This window comes from Bubalus kerabau, chromosome 10, assembly GCF_029407905.1.
Source record: "Bubalus kerabau isolate K-KA32 ecotype Philippines breed swamp buffalo chromosome 10, PCC_UOA_SB_1v2, whole genome shotgun sequence".
Classification (NCBI taxonomy): Eukaryota; Metazoa; Chordata; class Mammalia; order Artiodactyla; family Bovidae; genus Bubalus; species Bubalus kerabau.
In genome coordinates this window covers 76,674,055-76,694,507 of record NC_073633.1, presented here as the reverse complement: position 1 = coordinate 76,694,507, position 20,453 = coordinate 76,674,055, and the positions used below count along the sequence as shown (strand labels likewise).

General features: G+C 43.2%; 2 protein-coding genes across 2 annotated transcripts in view; both read left to right on the top strand.

Annotated features, from left to right (window-relative positions):
- The first annotated feature begins 4 nt into the window (after positions 1–4).
- Positions 5–20,453, top strand: part of L3HYPDH (trans-L-3-hydroxyproline dehydratase) — a 103,410-nt gene continuing 82,961 nt past the window's right edge. Inside the window, exons 1-5 of the mRNA XM_055538228.1 lie at positions 5–549; positions 4,297–4,466; positions 7,775–7,897; positions 7,982–8,119; positions 11,467–11,530. Of these exons, the coding sequence (XP_055394203.1) occupies positions 42–549; positions 4,297–4,466; positions 7,775–7,897; positions 7,982–8,119; positions 11,467–11,530 (1,003 nt within the window). The 5' untranslated portion in view covers positions 5–41. The remainder of the gene's footprint in view (positions 550–4,296; positions 4,467–7,774; positions 7,898–7,981; positions 8,120–11,466; positions 11,531–20,453) is intronic.
- Positions 17,630–19,336, top strand: GPR135 (G protein-coupled receptor 135). The gene has a single exon (XM_055538227.1). The coding sequence runs from the start codon at positions 17,630–17,632 to the stop codon at positions 19,115–19,117; it is 1,488 nt and encodes a 495-aa protein (XP_055394202.1). The 3' UTR covers positions 19,118–19,336.

The following is a 20,453-nucleotide window of genomic DNA, read 5'->3' as shown; positions in this document are numbered from 1 at the left end:
CGTGTCTGCGTGGCGGTAGAGTTCTCTCACGGAGGCAGACTATGGCGGGCCCGCTGACTGTGCCCTGGATGCCTCCACATGACCCGGGGACGCCGGCGCTGTCGGTGGTGGACATGCACACAGGCGGCGAGCCCCTGCGCATTGTGCTGGCGGGGTGTCCGGAGGTGGTCGGCCCCACGCTGCTGGCCAAGCGGCGCTACATGCGCCAGCACCTTGACCATGTGCGGCGACGGCTCATGTTCGAACCCCGGGGGCACCGGGACATGTACGGAGCTGTGCTGGTGCCGAGCGAGCTGCCCGACGCGCACCTGGGCGTCCTGTTCCTGAACAACGAGGGCTACAGTTCTATGTGCGGCCACGCTGTGCTGGCGCTGGGCCGCTTTGCGCTCGACTTCGGGCTGGTGCCGGCGCCCCCGTCCGACGCCCAAGAGGCCCTGGTCAACATCCATTGCCCGTGCGGGCTGGTGGCCGCTTTCGTGGAGTGCGAGGGCGGCCGCAGTCGCGGCCCGGTGCGCTTCCACAGTGTCCCGGCCTTCGTGCTGGCCACAGGTAACCGGCAGGACCCTTCCGGCCCTGCAGCCGGGGACCCAACTAATTACACTAACTGTCTCTGTGGGCTGGAGCCCACGAGCGCAACTAACCCACCCCACAAGCTTTTACAATCAAACAGAAGGTAATTCTAAATCCCTGCAAATGTATGTCAGCATCTTAGCCTTGTGAATTTGTGTGGTGCATGCAATTTGGGGCTTCTCTAGTGGCTCAGCAGTAGAGAATCCACCTGCCAGTGCTGAAGACAGGAAGCTAGGTTGGGAAGATCCCCTGGAGAAGGTAATGGCAGCTCACGCCGGTATTCTTGTCTGGGAAATCCCATGGACAGAGAAGCCTGGCAGGCTGCAGTCCATGGAGTCGCAAAGAGTGGGGCACGACTTAGCCATTCAACAACAATACTCATATTGAATATCTCGCTGACGTGTCCATCTGTTATTTGGGGAGAGCCTCGAGGAGTACAGAATTACGTGTTTCCCTTACTCAACGCTTCGTTCCCCTCTCTCAGGCATTCCAGAAGATTTTGCAGTTGGATAAAGCAGGGTCCACTAGGATCAAGGAAAGTGCAAAGAGCAACCACGTACCAGGCTCCAGGATGGCTCAAAATATGCTTGCTGAGCACGTTATCGACCCCTGACAAGTTAGTAAACACAGGTTGCTGGAGCTCATCTGTAAAAAGTGTCTTCCCCACTTCTTGGGGGAAGAATTAAATCTTTTCAAGAATATACAGCTGTTGCTGCTCTTACTTTTTAATAACAGGAAAAAGTGTCTGGGTCCAAATCCTGACTTCTTTTTAAAGCTATGCAGCATGATTCGCTTTCCGTTCCTACTGTGTCTTCATTTTTATCTCAGTTGAGTGTTTTTGAGGATTTTGTATACGTGAATGCAAGGTACCTAGAAGTTTAAAAAATGACTTAGCAGCAGCAGCAGCAGAGATACAAAGACTGCAGAATATTTCAGGTTGCTAGTTCTCTAGGAGTGCAGAGCCTTGAAAAGGTTTTGGTGGGTTCTCTAGTACAGAGCCTGTATGTCATGCTAAACAATGTAATTATAATGCTTACAAAGAGGGAGATCCTTAAAAATCCTATCAGTGAAGGCTGAATTCTATCAGAGGAGGCTTTAGTAGTCTGACTAGAACTGAGCTGGGTGCTAATTTAGTCAGTACAGGTATAGAGTTATCACTCCTTTTCTTCAAAGACTTCAAGCCATGCAAATCATTCTGTTAATTTAATCTTGAGCCTCTGGATGGATTGGGGTTCCCAATTAACCTGTTTATGAATGTTATGAACCATGCAGTAGTAGCCCAGGCATTTGAGAGTCTTAGAACAGCCTCAGGCAACTGAAACACACAAGTTGGTAAAAGAATGCCACTGGGAAAACTGATATCATTTGCCCAGAAGAAATGGTGTCACATCGGATTGGGAGGGCACATAAGGGAGATGAGAATTTATGTTAGGGTTGCATCTTTAAAAACCTCAACTGTTAACTGGCTTGGTTACCTGACTCCTCCCGCCTGCCCCCAAACGCCAGGCCACCCCAGCAGTGGATTAGAAGCACTCTAGGTTTTGTGGGAAATGACAGCTGGCAGCAGGATCACCAGCTGTGTACATCATAGTTGGGGGTTGGTTAGGGTGGGAGCAGCCAATACGACCAGCACAGTAGTTCCTGAAAGCATCCTTGTGTGACCATAAAATAATCCGTGGGCATTTATGGTCACTTTGAGTCATTAAGAAAATGAAATCCTTAAATTATCTACTTTGAAAGTTGCTTAAAAGGCAGACTGATAGTGTTCAAGATCGTTGCTCTGCCCCTTCCCATCTCTGTAACCTTGTGGAAGGAATTCCATGCCTCAGTGTCATCTATAAAGAGAGGATAACAATAGTCCCCACCTCAGAGTTGCTGAGTTCATTGCTACGCCACCCAGCTAAAGTGAAAACTAATTTTCATCACTGTATTTAAGTACTAGAACAGTATGCAGTCAGTGAATGTTTGTTGAGTAAATAAATGAAACTCAGAGCAGAATATGTTCATTGGTCCTTGTAAGAGCCCTATTCCTGCTGGAAGTTAAACTTTGGGCTTTCATATTGATATTTATTGCATTCCTAATCTGCCAAGCATTCCCCACGCATTATCACATGAAATTCTCAAAACAATCCTCTTCGGAAGGAAACAGTTCCATTTTTTACATGAGGACTCCAAAGCCACACTTAGCTTTCCCCATTCTGGCAGTCCCTCATTTCCATCTATTTCCTCAGTCTCCTCTCATTAAACCTGCTTTGCACGTTGCATCAACATCAAGATAAAGCATTTTTCTCTTTTGCTGTTAAGTTCCACTGGCATGTTTTACTCTTGATTATAAATTTGCTCTGACACATTATGTGTTAAAAGGATTCTGTGATTCTGCTCTGAAACTGATAGCTCCCTGGTGTCTTTGTATGAATCACTGTGCAGAGCAAGGAGTATAAGAACTATTTTACTTTTCACAACTTAATTTCTAAATCGAGACCCCTTTACACTGTTGGTTGACTTTGCCTCATCCTTCCATGGGCCCTTTTCTGATATATGTGTGAGCAAAGGTTTCTTAAAAGTTCCATCTTGGAGACAGGGGCCTTAACCACTTGCATAGTTAACCAGGGAAACATCATCTACCCCATCCAGTGGCCCCTGCCCAGTGGCCCCTGCCCCTGTCTCCTCTCCCTCTTCCTGTGGCTATCTCTGCCACATCCCTTAGCCTCCTCACTGTGCCATGGGAAAGACCACACAGGTCTGCAGTCAGCACCTTCAGTCTCTTTTCTTGGCCTAGAGGAAATTTCTCTACTGACCAGGAGGACTATTCTCCCTTTGGGACACTCCTTTGCCAACATATCTTCTCCTGAGGTTTCCATGAACCAAAAACAGAAAGACCTGCTTTCTCCCCTGCTGTATGCCTCCCCCAGAGGCAGTGATCATTAAGCCTATTTGACTTAGGGAGGAGAAAGAGAAGAGAATGCAAAGAAAGGTCAACAGTTTTAATGTTCCCAAATATCACCAGCCCCATTCCTTTGGAAATACAAATTCAGGATTTCAAACAACTGCAGTTCAGGTGAAATTTGGGGTATGTTAGGGACTTAAAATACCGAAATAAAAACCCTGATGCAAAATGATACTGTAAAGGCCACTGATTCTATAATGGCTTTATTCTGGATATTTGCCTGCAGGTTACTTCCTTGAGATGAAAATTTCTAGATAAATAAGTATCTAAAACTTGGATAGAAAAATGTTTTTGTTTTTGTTTTCCATTTTGTTTTGATGTTATAGCTGAAGAAAACCAGTTTGTGAATAGGATCCCAAATCCTCACTGTTTTAAACTGCTCCCAATAGTATGAGAGGGACCTACATTTTCCTTCATAGTTTTCACACATTCATATCCCAGAGTTTCCTCTCTCTCTGCTTCAATGATGTTTTCTAGAAAAGATCCTCAGAATGGTTAACAAAATATGTAAGTATGATTTAGGAAAAACATGGCATTCAGATGTTCTAAAACTTATGTGAACCTCATTGAAGTTAAAAATAGAAAGATGTACTTAGCTAAAGGTCTGTTATTATTTACTTGATGCACATTCATTTTCAAAATTGATTTTTGCTGCATTCCTAAGATAGGAAAAAGTACTCTTCACCCCCCCACCCATAAATATACATGAATTGAAAATGATGTGAATTTTATTGCTGAAATACTAAAAACAAACTCATTTTCAAACACATCTCTTTTAGATCTCCTGGTGGATGTTCCTGGTCATGGGAAGGTGGTGGTGGACGTTGCCTATGGTGGTGCATTTTATGCATTTGTCAGTGCTGAAAAGTTAGGACTCAATGTTTGTTCTGCAAAGACAAGGGACCTCGTGGCTGCAGCAAGTGCGGTGACAGAGGCAGTGAAGGCTCAGGTCAGTACCGACGCTGCCGCCACAGCTGATAGTGAGACGGTAACAGGCGGGAAGGCCAGGGGTCTCCAAATGGAGGACATAGCCTGCAAGTGTCAGACGTTTTTATCTCTTAAGCGGCAGGAGGAAACAAACTAGCAATATTTTTTTCCTTCTCTATACAAATTTAAAGAGAGGTTTCTCTTAAAATACTGTGTTGCCATAATGACACCTGGTTTCACCTGAAGTTAGCTATTCTTGAGCCTAGAGATAACCAATGCCTTTTTCTTATGGAAATGTTTGTCTTAAGCTATGCTAATGTACTACGCCTTTACCCCAAACTCGGTCTCCAAGTCGGTTCCGCCTCTTGGCCCAAAACCTACTTGACAAACCAGTATGTTATACTCAGATATTGTTCCCCTAATCTATGTAAATGAAACTATTTGTATGGTGGTCTGCCCTTCTTTAAGATTCAAGTTAATTATTTTATGGCCCAAGATAAACCATTTGGTGTCAAGATTATCCCAAAATGCATCTTATGGGCGAGGGGCCTGGTGCTATTCTGAATTATAAGACATTCCTTTCTTTCATTAACAGACTGCTAGTGACTATATCACATCCAGCTGAAGACTAGCAAGGGGGTACTCTTTCTGCCCCCTTCTGATGCCTATGTCAGAAGCTTTCTCTATCTCCTTTATACTTTAATAAAACTATTACACAAAAGCTCTGAGCGATCAAGCCTCGTCTCTGGCCCCGGATTGAATTCTTCTCCTCCGGGGGCCGAGAATCCCAGTGTATTCGCGTGATTCAACAACAGCCTTTCAATAGCCTCCTCTGTGACATGGAGGAGATATAAATGACATGTCTACAGAATTTAAATATCTCTACATTTAGATTACTAGTCGTACTAAGAATAGGGTGCCGGTTGTAATCTTAAACTCTAGAGCAAGACTACCTGGGTGTTGTGGATTTGCCATTTATAACTTGTGTAACCTTGAACAAATCACATTGCCTCCATGTGCCTCAGTTTTCCGATCTGTAAATGGAAATTATGAAATTGGTGCTTCATAGGGAGTTGTAAGTCAGTACGTGTAAAGGACTTAGAATAGTGCCTTCACCATAGTAAATGTTCAACAAATGACAACTGTTAACTTTAAGAATAAGTAATAATATAATTTGTGGTTATTTAAACAAATAGAAAATAGATAATATTACACTTTGAAATGCTTTAGATATACGTGGTCATTCTGCACAACTTGAAAATAGTGACTGTCAAATATAGCTGACAAAATAGATTTCATTAAATCTGATCAGAATGTCTCTTATTTCACAGAGAATATTAATTCCTAGTTAGTGAATTTTTTTCTATATTGCTGAGAAGTAATAACTCCAAGTAATAACTCAAGTAACTCCAGTTTGACTTGGGAAAACTGTTGTTATAAAATCAGTTTAGATAATAAGTAATTCTAGAATATTCTTTCACTTCTAGCACAAGTCTGACATTTTACCTAATTGGGACCTGTATATAAAACTCATATACATACTTGAATGTTTTAGCATATGAAAATTTAATTATTATTCTAAGTAAAAAATAACTTAGGAAAGATAGAATCTGGAATACTTCTACTAATAATTATTTAAGGCCTATTTAATATATGAGGCTTTAATTTAACATAGTAACCTATAACTTTATAACCTAAATGGCAAAATGAAAATATATACTAGAAACCCTGTTCTAAATTATCATTTTTCCAGAACTTCCAATACAAATATGGAGAATTATATTATCATGAAAACTTCTGAAACTCTGGACTTACATCTGTTTTCTGTTCCAGTAAGCAGACAGCTAATAGTTTGAGTTAACAATTTGACACAAAATAATTTGACCTTATTTTTTAATAAAATCAAGAGGAAAAGGCATTGTTTTCTTAATAAAAGGAGGAAGTTTGAACGTCTCATTAAAGCTAGAACATCTCACTAAGGTGGTAAGGGATGGACTTTGAGGGAGGAAGGGTTCTGAGGAAAATATGAGAAGTTCTGTCGGTGATGAAGCAGGCAGTAGGTCTACTTTGTGTGAATTGCTGACCACTTGGGAGCCTGGTGGGCTGCCGTCCATGGGGTTGCACAGGGTCGGACATGACTGAAGCGACTTAGCAGCAGCAGCAGCAGCATCCTGCTTATGCAGATTTAGGCAAAGGCCATTTGGGAGGGAAGGGGGCTAAAGTAGATGTAGTATAAATTTGTCCTTATCCTTTTAACAAACATTTACCAAGGACTTATTGTATGTTAGATACTATGTTAGATGCTGGAGACCAGAGGAAGAACAAACCCCACCACCTTCAAGAGCTCAGTCTAGTGGGGGCAGCATCCCTGTGTGCGGTGTGATGTGCTGGTGCTATCATGGAGCGGGGCATGGGGGCTTTAAGGGATGGAGAACAAAGGTCCAATATGCAGGCTTCTTTAACTGGGTTATAGATGGACTCCTTGGATTTTAAGACTCCAATCTCTTCAACTGCTTTAAATGATAGGTAAGTGCTAGGGGAATGTACTAACCATCGGGATACAGTAGAAGTAAGATTATACTCATCTTGGCCAGGCTAACAGACGTTACAGAAATCCAGAAGTTAAACAACCAGACCTCCCAAGAAGAATAGGAAGCATTGCACATTTGAGCCAGACCTAGCTTTACTGCTCATGTGACTTAGCTGCCCTGCCATTGCCTGCTTCTGTGTGTACCTGCTGCTTCAGTCTGTTATAATAAGCCTTTTTTGCCCCATCCAGTTGCTTCTCTTAACCTAAGATCTTCTGCAACCTTATACTTTTTGCTTGCTCATAGCCTCTTACAGTTCTTGTGTTTATCAGTGATATTAATTTCAGCTCTAGATACTCATTGCTTAACTTTGCTGCATTATCCTCTTCAAGTTCCTTAGGGTGAGATAAGGATAGCCTTTCTCTTCCTGTTTGAGCAGCCATGGCTGGCCTGTGAATTGACTGTCCTGGGGTCAATGCTGAGGTCAGTGCTTCAAAGAGTGCATATGTTTGGGGGTTAAGTATATAAAATACAGCTGTTCCTTTAGTAGAGGATATGTGCAGGATGACCTCCTTAGAAAGGGCTCAAAGTGTAAGAATCATAACTTCCAACAAAAGTATCTTTATTCATCTAGAAAAATGCGTAATTTCTAATATCAATATTTAGTGTTGTGACCCAAAAAATATTTTTTAAAATGATAAATATGGATAAATTATATCTGAGAGTACCCCATATCTGTTATTTAAAAGATAGATTTGAATGAAAATATTTATTTTACATGTGGTGGTTATTTTATTTACAGTTTAAAATTAATCATCCTGACAGCGAAGACCTTGCTTTTCTATATGGAACTATATTAACAGATGGAAAAGACACTTACAATGAGGAACCAACCACCAATATCTGTGTGTTTGCAGATGAACAGGTATTAAAGCTGGGATTTTTAGACACAGCCAGGTAATATGGAACTAGAACACTGTGAACACTATCTTCATTTATTCTGAAACAGGTTGACAGAAGTCCTACCGGCTCAGGAGTGACAGCCCGAATTGCCCTTCAGTATCACAAAGGACTTCTAGAACTGAACCAGACCAGAGCCTTTAAAAGCAGTGCAACTGGCTCAGTATTCACAGGGAAGGCTGTGAGGGTGAGTGGTACCTGTAGCTTCTTGTCTGTAAATATCTTACTTTTGATTCTGGAGACCTGAGTTGGATGTTAGATAAGTTTTTTCATTAAGCTCTTAGAAGAGGACTGAAAAAGGACTGACAAAGGACACAGGACTGAAAAAACTTCTGTTCAACTAGGATATTGGTTTTCAAAGTATGGAAAGGACCTTGGGGGTCCTATCCATGGGTCCACAAGGTCAAAGCTGTATTCATAATAATATTGAGATGTTGCTTGCTCTTCACTTTCATCATTTCACAAATGTACAGTGAAATTTCCCGGGAGCTACATGGTATGTGATATCTTAACTGATTGAATGCAGAAGCAAAAATGAGAATTTAGCTGCCTTTAGTTAAGCCAGACATTAAAGAGGTTTGTTAAAATGTAAAAAATGCCATGTTTCCCATTACATTTTTTGTTGTTGGCAGCTGTAGCTATTTTCACAAAAATTTGTTTATTACAACATGCAACAGATTTATTATTTATAAATGAATTAATGAACAAATATGTTTACTTTCCAATATAGAAAATATTAATTGATATAACCTAAAATACTCTTTGAGGTCCATATTCATTTTAGGATTGTTTGTTCTGGTTCTGTAAAAAATGGCCTAGTATTTTGATAGAGATTGCATTAAATCTGTACATTACTTTGGGTGGTATGGCCATTTTCATAATATTGTGTTTTCCAGTCCAAGAGCATGGAATATTTTTTTGTTTCTTTACATCATCTTCAGTTTCTTTAATCCATGTGTTATAGCTTTCAGTGTATAGGTCTTTCACCTCCTTGGTTAAGTTTATTCCTAGGTATTTTTTGACCCAGTTTTAAATGAGATTTTTTTTTTTTTTTACTTTTTCTGATATTTCATTATTAGTGTATAGAAATGTGACAAATTTCTGTATATTAATCTTATATCCTGCAACTTAGAACTTTATTAGTGCCAATAGTTTTAGGGTGGAGACTTTAGGGTTCTCTATATAGAGTATCATGTCATCTGCAAATAGTGACAGCTTACCTCTTCCTTCCCAATTTGGATATATATTTTTTTCATATGTGATTGCTATGGCTAAGATTTCTGATACTAGGTTAAACATAAGTGGCATAAATGGGCAACCTTGTCTTGTTCCTGAATTTATCAGAAAGGCTTTCAGCTTTTCACCATTGAGTATTATATTGGCTGCAGGTTTGTCATAAGTGGTCCTTATTATGTTGAGATATGTTCTCACTATACCCACTTTGATGAACATTTTAATTATGAATGGATGTTTAATATTCTGGGATGCTTTTTCTGCATCTATTGAGATGATTATGTGGTTTTTGTCTTTCCTTTTGTTAATGTAGTGTATCACATTGATTGATTTGTGTATGTTGAACCATCCTTGTGACCCTGGTATAAATCCAACATTGTCATGGTATATGATCTTTTTTTTTTTGTATTGTTGGATTGGTTTGTTGAGGATTTTGGCCACTATATTCATCAAAGATATTTACCCGAATTTTCTACTTTTTTAGTGTCTTGGTCTGGTTTTTCTATTAAGGTAATGGCTGGTGATATCCTCAAATCTTAGGGTATAAAGGGATCCTGAGACCAAAATGTTTGAGAACCATTAAACTAGGTTTTGGATTTTTTTTTGTTTTTATTCTATAAGAATATTCCATTTTATATAGTAAGATGTGAAAGTGCTGAAAAGTTGTGGAAAGTAGAGTTCTTATTAACATAGTGCTAAGTATCTTCAGTCATGTCCAACCCTTTGAGACCCCATGGACTTTAGCCCACCAGAGTCCTCTGTCCATAGGATTCTCCAGGCAAGAATACTGGAGTGGGTTGCCATTTCCTTCTCCGGGGGATCTCGCCAACCCAGGGATCCAACCCAGGTCTCTTAAGTCTCCTGCATTGGCAACTGAGTTTTTACCACTAGTGCCACCTGGGTACCCCGTATTAATATAATATAATCAAATTTTAAATGTGCTAGCAGAGCTAATTAATGAATTTACTCATAATAGTAAGTGAAATCTACTATAGTATGATTAAATTTGCATCTGATAAATTAATATACTCACAAAGAGTCCTTTAATATAGCAAATAATTTATCCTAATAAAGATTTTAAATCTAATATAGTGGTTTTAAAGTTTTGTTTTTCTGAATACCGAATTTTTTTTAAGTTAGGGATTTCTACACAATACAGTAATCTTAATGGAATACCATATTATATGCAGAAATTTGAACTACAGTGTCTTCAAGTCTGAGATTTAAGATAAAATAGTAATTGTCAACATTTATTTGGTGGTTCACTACGTGTTAATTTCTAAGCTCAGCACTTCATATATACCATCTCATGTAATTCTCACAAGAATCCTATGAAAATTTAGAGTTTAGATACTTTGCTAGAGGTCAAACAGACAGCAGAGCCAAGCTATGAAGATGGGTCCCTCTCAGCAGACCCTGTACTATTAAACACCATATTTTCTTGCTCTTAGGCAAAACATTTGATGCAGATGGCAGTTTCACCCATGTGAGAAGGAACTCTATTCTCAACCACCCAAATCTTCATCCCTACCATGCTTATCTGTGCCTCTCCCAAGTCTAACACTGTCCACTAAACTTATTTCAAGATGATTGTCCCAGAGATACCTCAACTCATTAAAATGTTCTTCCTTCCTAAATATGTTCTTTCCTATCTCATTCCCCATCTTGGTTAATGGTGGCACAGCTGCACTTCCAGGCTAGACACCGTGGTCATATTTAACTCATCTCTCTTCTCACCACCTGTGTACATCAGCCCCCAGGTCTATCAATTCTGCCTCCAAAGTATCTCTATATTTTGTTCTGCATTCTCACTAAAAACTGCCCTCCTGTCTCTAGATTTAATTGATGAATTAAAGTTGCCTCTTAACAGGTTGCTGGGTTTCTAGTCTCTCTCTTCCCTAATTAGTTCCCCACTTTACAGCTAATCTAAAAACATGAATACAGTCACTTCCCTTAAAAGCCTCCCAATTGCCCATATGATCACTGTACTCAGTTGCATCCAACTCTTTTCGATGCTATGAACTAAAGCCCACCAGGCTCCTCTGTTCATGGGATTCTCCAGGCAAGAATACTGGAGTGGGTTGCCATGCCCTCCTCCAAGGGATCTTCCTGACCCAGGGATCGAACCCACATCTCCTGCGTCTCCTGTACTGCAGGAGATTCTTTACCACTGAGCCACCGGGGAGGCCCACTTAACTCTTGGATTCTCTTTAAAATGATAAAATTTGAGAATACAACTTTTAGGCTAGGTAAACTATGCGGGCAATACCTTGATATTCTCCTTTCATCATCTTTTCTCAGGAAGCAAAATGTGGTGATTTTAAAGCTGTCATAGTGGAAGTATCCGGACAAGCGCATTACACAGGTACTGCAAGTTTTATGGTAGAAGGTGATGACCCACTGAGGGATGGATTTCTTCTCAAATAACTTCTATGGCTCATAAGGGCTTTCTTTTCCTAGAAATTGTTATCATTACTTATTTTCCTCTGAGTTATGTGGAAAACTATAAATCCAAATTGTACACATAAACCAGCTGAGATTCTAAAATACTGTGGCTAAATATAAAGTCATTTTTCCTCAGTTTGTACATGTATATTGATATAACTATCACTTACAGAATATAAAGTATCCAAAATGCAGAATACTTTGCTAATTATTAACACATCAGGTAAAATTAAAACCTTAGTTCTTCTTACTTACTTAGTTCTTATTACTCTGTGGTAGTCACTGTGATATTTTGTTTTAAATGCTCTAAGCTTGAATTGTAGCCCTCACAACAATGGGTCTTACAAGTTCATTATTTTAGTCTTCCAGTTTTTACATAAAATCATGCCCCCTCTCTGGAGAAGGAAATGGCAATCCACTCCAGTATGCTTGCTGGGAAGATTCCACACACAGGGAGGCCTGGTGGGCTTCAGACTGTGGGGTCGCAAAGAGTCAGACATGACTGAGCACACAGTACCTGCCCTCTCTCTAAGCACGATGCAAGGGAGATATATTATTATAAAGTCCTCAACACTTAGCAGTCATAAACTGGGAAGGAGCAGGGTGGTCAGCTTCTTTGGGTGGAAGTTGTTGTAGCTGCTGCTGGGATGTCCTCTAAGCTGCAAAGACCAGCTCCTATCCCCATGAACTTGAGAGAAGACCAAGAATCAGGCTTCTGATTATCATTAAGGCTCTTATAAAAGTGGTTGTTTATTGCAATTATTTAAGTATAGGTATACAGTCGGAGTCAATCAGTGAACCTCTATAGTGGGGCAAATCTCATACTCTACCAACTCCATGCTAGGTAATTTAAAACATGAAAGAAATGTTAACTGTTGGCATTCTTGCTAGTTAATTGTCTGTGAGTCTGTTAAAAAAATAACATTTGATTATTATCAATCATTATAAAATGAAATAATAAAAATTAATCAACATGTGATTCTCTTAATATTCAGTAAACTTTTTTTGAGATAAGTAGTAGTATTTCTTTTTCTTAGCATACAGTGAAGTAATTAATTCATTTCAACTGGCTCTGTCATCCAGCAAGTCTGTACACATCCCGTTGTTAGGTCTGTGATTGAATTATCTCTCTAAAATGAAGACTGTAAAGTTAATGTTCTTGATTTCCTTATTAAATGCACAAAAACTAATGTTTTCCACTCATTATCTCTTAAAATTTGTAGTAAAGAATTCATTTACCTCCAAAAAAAACCACTAAATATGACCAAGAAATTTTCTACAGATTAAAGAGATTTTCTTTACTTTTTTTTTTGGCCAGAGAAACATTTTTTTCTTTTTTTGAAAGTATTTATTTTTTAATTGAAGGATAATTGCTTTACAGAATTGTGTTGGTTTCTGCCAAACATCTATATGAATCAGCCAAAGGCATACATATGTCCTCCCTCGCCCGTTACACTTTTGAAAAATAGAAACAGAACCACTATTTTCTCTCTAAATTTCACAAGTCACATTAATTAAAAAAAAAATGCAGACTGACATTTAGTAGGTTTTACTAGTGTTTCAAAATTCTCTACAGACAGTGCACCTTCTGATCAGCTGCACCCTGGCTAGCACTCCCTCTGCCTGTCCCTGGTATACCACTGTGTTTATCTCATTTATGAATATGAGAGAAATGGAAGTCAGATGTGTTAAATTACTCTCTTAAGGTCACATTTGGGGCTTCCCTGGTGGCTCCCTGGTAAAGAACCCGCCTTCCAATGCAGGAGACATGGGTTCGATCCCTGGGTCAGGAGGATCCCCTGGAGAGCGAAATGGCAACCCACTCCAGTATTCTCGCCTGGGTGGCAAAGAGTCAGGCGTGACTTAGCAACTAAACAACAACAACAAGGTCACATTTGGGGCTGTCATTCTAGCTCTGCTGACTCCAGGTCCAGTATTTTCCTGCTACACTTCCTCCACTTCTGAGACAGGACAGCCAGAACTTGTTTTACGATATAGTACTTTAAACAAAAATATTCTGTTTCCTAAACATTGAAAAATTAATACTGCCTAAATATTCCTAAATTCTAATCCTAACCAGAGCCAAACCCTTGGAATAATATTCATTCCTTCTGTATTTCACCATGCCTTCCGCAGAGTCAAAACCACTAGGGAAATCAACAGCTATTCCTCTTGCTTCCATGTGTCTAATCAGTCATGAAGCCATATTGATTCTGCCTTCTAAATACTGTTCACTTCTCTCCCTTCCCATCCTTGCTAAGGGGCCTGCCTCATCACTAAGCTTTTTCAAGCAACCTCCTTCCTGTCACTGGTTCCTTCCTCTAAGCTATTACCAAGTATCATCATAACAAAATGAAACAAACACCCTTTGTCCACCTTCTCTCTTCAGCCTGCTGTCTGTCACCCTTTTCCCTTCCTTTTGTAGTCAAGCTTCTAGATTCCTTACTCCCTTCTTAATAATATATTTTTTCATCTTCCATTTGCTACTCAACTATTACAGTCTGGTTTTGACTTGATTACTCATTGGAAGCTATGCTTGATCTAACCTAGATTTAATGGTCACCCACGGGTTTATATGTTAAAAAGCAGATTCATTACTTTGCCTACAAAGGTCCGTGTAGTCAAAGCTATGGTGTTTCCAGTAATCATGTACAGATGTGAGAGCTGTACAATAAAAAAGGCTGAGCACCAAAGAATTGATACTTTTGAACTGTGATGTTGGAGAAGACTCTTGAGAGTCCCTTGGACAGCAAGGAGATCAAACCAGTCTATCCTAAAGGAAATTGTCCTGAATATTCATTGGAAGAACGGATGCTGAAGCTGAAGCTCCAATACTTTGGCCACGTGATGCAAAGAGCTGACTCATTGGTAAAGACCCTGATGCTGGGCAAGATTGAAGGCGGAAGGAGAAAGGGATGACAGAGGATGAGATGGTTGGATGGACCACTGACTTAATGGACATGAGTTTGAGCAAACACTGGGAGATGGTGAAGGACAGGGAAGCCTGGTGTCCTGTAGTCCATGGGGTCGCAAAGAGTCAGACATGACTGAGCGACTGAACAACAAGGGTTTACTTAATCCATGGTGGATGCTGGTGCTTGCTTCCGGCAGGCACGTGTGGTACATTTTGGAGCAGGAACCTCTATACCCTTGGTGCAGAGCTCCAGGGAATAGGAGCCAGGAACTTGGGTTCTAGCCTCGGCTTCTTGTTTGTGCTCTTTCGACCCATCTGCTGATGCTCTGAGGTGGATGTCTATGGATTTGGTCAGCACCATTCCTTTCCCCTTCTTTTATCAACAACACTCTCCTTTTCCTTTGGGAAACTATCCATCCCCAGCATGTAGCCTTGCTGAGGCTGCCAGGCAAGGGTACTCCAGTCAGACTCTCCCCACTAAGACCTGGGATCTTGCGAGAAATGACATAAGGTCTGAAAAATGGTTGAAGCAGACTTATTCCTGTAGATCCCTAAAGAGATGGTTCTCAGTTCCTCTACCCGTAGAGTTGCCCTGACTTCTTGTGCTCTTGGGGTTAGCTATTAAGGACTATCCTTTTGAACTGCCCCCATCCTTCTGGCCAATTCTGTTTTTGCTTAAATGAGACAGAAACCTCATTGTATTGCTTATATCCAAAGACCCCAATCCAGACATGAATCCTTAAAATCTCTTCCCCTCCTTCACTGTAAATGCTTAGTTCAGACTTGTTATTTCTCTCCTGGGCTATTACAGTGCCTTTTCTTAACTGGTCTCCCAGTTGCTAGACTCTTCCTATAGTCATTATATGTTTAAACATCTATGACATTGTAATATATATGTGTTTGCCTAAAACCGTAAGGTTCTTTGGGCTAGGATCCTGGTTTCTGAAAACCTAGTACAGAGAAGGTTTTCAAAAGAAAACAGAAGTAATCTATTATATATTTTTTATTTAGTTCCGTGGTTTTCAGCTGAGGTTGGCCCCCTCACCCTCTTCCCCGACATTTTGCAATGTCTGAAGACATGTTTAGTTGTCACTATTGCCGTCCCACGGGTAGCGACTAGGGATACTGTTAAACATCCTACGATGCATAGGGTAGCCTCCACAAGAAAGAACTATCTGGCTCAAAATGTCAATAATGCCGAGACCAAGAAAGCGAGTCTTATTTTACCACCCTGCTGTGCTGTGTTAGCTGCTCATTTGTGTCCAGTTCTTTGCGATCCCATGGACTGTAGCCTGCCAGGCTTCTCTGTCTGTGGGGATTCTCCAGGCAAGAATACTGGAGTGCGTTGCCATGTCCTCCTCCAGAGGATCTTCCCAACTCAGGGATTGAACCCAAGTCTCCCGCATTGCAGGCAGATTCTTTAACATCGGAGCCACCAGGGAAGCCCTTTTACCACCTTAAATGAACTTTATTTTATACTGTAAATTTCCAGTAGGATTTCTTTCCCCACCCAAATGAGCACCCAAAACACTAATATTGTTGATACTGAGACCTGAAAGTATACTAATCATTCTTTAGATCAGTGTTTCTCAAACTTGCATCAGAATCACTAGCAGGGCTGGTAGCTGGGCTCCATCTGCAGAGTCTCAGATTCAGTAGATTTGCGGTAGGGCCTGAGAATCTGCATTTCTAACAAGTTCCCAGGTCATGCCAGTGCTGCTGGTCCAGGGTCCACACTTTGCAGACCACTGCTTTAGAGAACCTAAGGGTTTATTACACTTTCCCCCGTAAGATGCCATGCCCAGAAACTTGAGATGCAAGCTTCCCTGAGCAAGCACACCCTTCCTGTTCCTGAAATCTTCCTGCCAGATACCTGGAGCTGCATCTGTGGCAACTCCAGCACCTAAACTCAAAACATATCACCTTCCAGAGAACTGACAAAGACTGAAAGCAGGGCAAGGAAGCAGCGACTCTCCCCTCTTCCCTGAGATGTGAGACAGTAACGGTCCTGAGGGCCAGGCCCTTGAAAGCAAGGTGACATCCCTTCTCCAGGATCCGCATCCTAGCTCCTCAGAGCACCTGTATCAGAATCACACTGAGGACTTAGATTCATGGGCCCGTCCTCAGTAACCCTGGGAGTCAGCCAGTGACTGCATTTTAATAAGCTTACTACATCAGTGGTTCTCAAAGCCTGGCCTTGGACCAGCATTATCATACACCCAGTAACTTGTTAGAAATGCACATTTTCAGACAGGACCCCATACCTACTGAATCTGAACCCCTGAAGTTGGACCCAGTCACTTGTATTTTAACAAGCCTTCCAAGTCAGCAGTCCCCAACCTGTTTGGCACCAGGGACCGGTTTCCTGGAAGACAATTTTCTCACAAACAGAGCTGGGTGAGGCAATGGTTTAGGTTTCACCCCCTGCTCACCTCCTGCTGTGCAGTCTGGTTCGAACAGGCCAGGGACCCCTACCGGTCTGTGGCCTGGGGGTTGGAGACCCCTGCTCTAGGTGACTCTTGCCTGCTCAAGTTTGAGAAAATCTGGTTTAAGTCTTACTGCTCCCTCATGTTTAAGATCTCCGAATTTAGACTGTTTTCCACTTCAGGTTCTAGATTCCTTTCCTACTTGTAGATGGCATAAGCACCCACAGGAAGCAACCAACCCCCTCTCCCCTCCCTACCTCTCTGTAGAACATGTATATGGAACCAGAGAGTGTGAGAGTGAACCCCTTTTGAATTTGGCCATCTAATATGAGGGCCACTCCCGTTTTAATCTGGCCGGGCAATGGTCCCCAGGAACTCCACCTGGCATTCTCTGAAGCCTACCCACCCTGGCCGCGAAACCGTAGGGAGAAGTGATGTCCTGGACACGCTTTTCTAAGGGTTCTCGGCCCGCGGCCCGCCCCGCGCTCCTGCGTAAACACGCGGTTCCCTTGACAACGCCTGGAACGCACGTCAAAGGCTCGGAGAGTCTCGGGCGACGGTCACCCCTCCGGCCGAGCGCGACCCCCGGCAGAGGCCTCTGGGCCCGGCCCCGAGCCACCTCGGGCTTGCGGCCTCCCCTGGTGCGGGATGAGCAGACCTGCGGCCGCCGCGGGGCCCCATGGAGGAGCAGCCGCCGCCGCCGCTGGTCCGCCCGCCAGTGAGCACGGCCTTATCGGGCAGCCCACACCCCGGCGCCCCCTCCCCGGCCGGCACGCCTGGCGGGACTTCCTCCGCGGCGACGGCGGTGGCCGTGCTCTCCTTCAGCACCGCGGCGGCCGCGGCGCTGGGGAACCGGAGCGACGTGAGCGGGGCCGACAGCACTGGCGCCGCGGCTGGCGGAGGCCTCGGCGGGCGCGGGGCGGCGGGGAGGCCACCGCTGGGCCCCGAGGCGGCGCCGCTGCTGTCGCACGGGGCGGCGGTGGCGGCCCAGGCGCTGGTCCTCCTGTTCATCTTCCTGCTGTCTAGCCTGGGCAACTGCGCGGTAATGGGGACCATCGTGAAGCACCGGCAGCTCCGCACGGTCACCAACGCCTTCATCCTGTCCTTGTCCCTGTCGGATCTGCTCACGGCGCTGCTCTGCCTGCCCGCCGCCTTCCTGGACCTCTTCACGCCGCCTGGGGGCCCGGCGCCCGCCGCCGCCGCCGCCGCCGCCGCGGGGCCCTGGAGCGGCTTCTGCGCGGCCAGCCGCTTTTTCAGCTCGTGCTTCGGCATCGTGTCCACGCTTAGCGTGGCCCTCATCTCGCTGGACCGCTACTGCGCCATCGTGCGGCCGCCGCGGGAGAAGATCGGGCGCCGCCGCGCGCTGCAGCTGCTGGCAGGCGCCTGGCTGGCGGCTCTGGGCTTCTCCTTGCCCTGGGAGCTGCTCCTCGCGCCCCGGGAGGCCCCGGCGGCGGCGCAGAGCTTCCATCGCTGCCTTTACCGGACGTCTCCGGACCCCGCGCAGCTGGGCGCGGCGTACAGCGTGGGGTTGGTGGTGGCCTGTTATCTGCTGCCCTTCCTACTCATGTGCTTTTGCCACTACCACATCTGCAAGACCGTGCGCCTGTCGGACGTGCGCGTGCGGCCCCTGACCACTTACGCGCGCGTGCTGCGCTTCTTCAGCGACGTGCGCACGGCCACCACCGTGCTCATCATGATCGTCTCCGTCATCTGCTGCTGGGGGCCCTACTGCTTCTTGGTGCTGCTGGCCGCCGCCCGGCGGGCCCAGGCCGCACAGTCTCCCTCTCTCCTTAACGTGGTGGCCGTCTGGCTGACCTGGGCCAACGGGGCCATCAACCCTGTCATCTATGCCGTTCGCAATCCCAACATTTCGATGCTCCTAGGGCGCAACCGGGAAGAGGGTTACAGGACTAGGAACGTGGACTCTTTCCTGCCCAACCAGGGCTGGGCTCTGCAGGCTGGAACCCTCAATCCCCTTCGAAACCGCTGTACCAACCGCCTGGGGGCCTGGAGCACGATGTCCTCTTCCAACCCGACCAGCGGGGTGGCAGGGGATATGGCCATGTGGGCTCGCAAAAATCCTGTTGTGCTTTTCTGCCGGGAGGGACCACCAGACCCTGTGACAGCAGCAGCGAAACAATCTGAATCCGGGGATACCAGCCTCTAAGGAGGGCTGGAATGCATAGCCTATGAAGGCAGATTTCCACCCTCTTCAATTAACTAACGGAGAGAATCGTGCATTTCATAAAGCCAAACGTTTAAAAAAGAGACAGAGGGGAAGGCTTACCCCTTCCCTCCAAACAACGTAACAAGACAATGTCCTTTCCTTCATAAGTGCCAAAAGGAATGTAAAATGCAAAAATTAAAACGATCTTGCATTGCACAACCAAGCATTGTGAACTCTCAGTGCCCAAAATGACAAAAATAAAATTCACAATTACTGGAAAGCTCATATTACAGGAGTCACACTGTGAAACAAACCAAAAAACTCATTGAATGCGACTGGTATTCATATACATAGAGTTCCAGAAAAGAATGAAGACCTTAAGAACTGCTTGAAGGCCCCTCTAAATCACCAGCATTCAGAGGAACTTCAGATTTCTAGAACCTGCACCTCTGACACATGCCTAGGGTGCTTAGGTTAGGAGTAGAAATTTTTATCTGGCTTTACACACTTTGGTGCATTTCCTTCCCACCCCCACCCCATAATCTTTGTAGAAAATTTTAAATTCATATCCCATTTAAAACCATTTTAGGATTTTGAAGGTGGTTTATTACTATAAAATTCAACTGTTTGAGGGGCAAACAGAAGTATGAACATAAAGAAATGTGGCTAATTTTTAAAGTATTTTGAGATTATATTTAGACATTAGTGTGCAGCATCAACCCTCCTGCCCCAAAATATTTGTCTGGGAATCTTTGAGACTTTGACCTTACTCTAACCTGCTACTTTTGTTTCTAATGATTTAGAGGTACCACTCTCAGAAAGCTTTCACATTCTTAAATGATTTTCACAGTAGAAAGTCTTTGCATTTGAAGTAAATTTGATTTTTGGATGCAGCCAAAAATGTAATTTAAAGTCAGGTTGATTGAATCATGTGAATAATGCATATATATATAATAGGAGAACTCTATGAAGTTATTGGATTAGCTATCCTATGGAGTTTTCAACTAATCAAAAATGATTCCAAAGAGGAATTCAAGAAATATTTTGAGAAGTGGATGCATTCTTGGAATGAGCATAAAGCTCTCCAAGAAGATTGACATGTTCTCCTACATTTGGAAGTTTGGGTATGTTTGTTTAAAAAAAAAGTTCCTTTATAGACATGACATCTAAAATAATGTGATCTTTATTCGAAAGGAGAATGCCTGTGAGATTATTATATGTAATAGAGTATTCATAACTTAAGCATAAAGTCAGAGAGGTACCTTAATCACACTGGAAATACCTTCAGAAAGGTGCAAAACAAAGATTTTTTAAGAAAAAATTCAGAGCACGATTC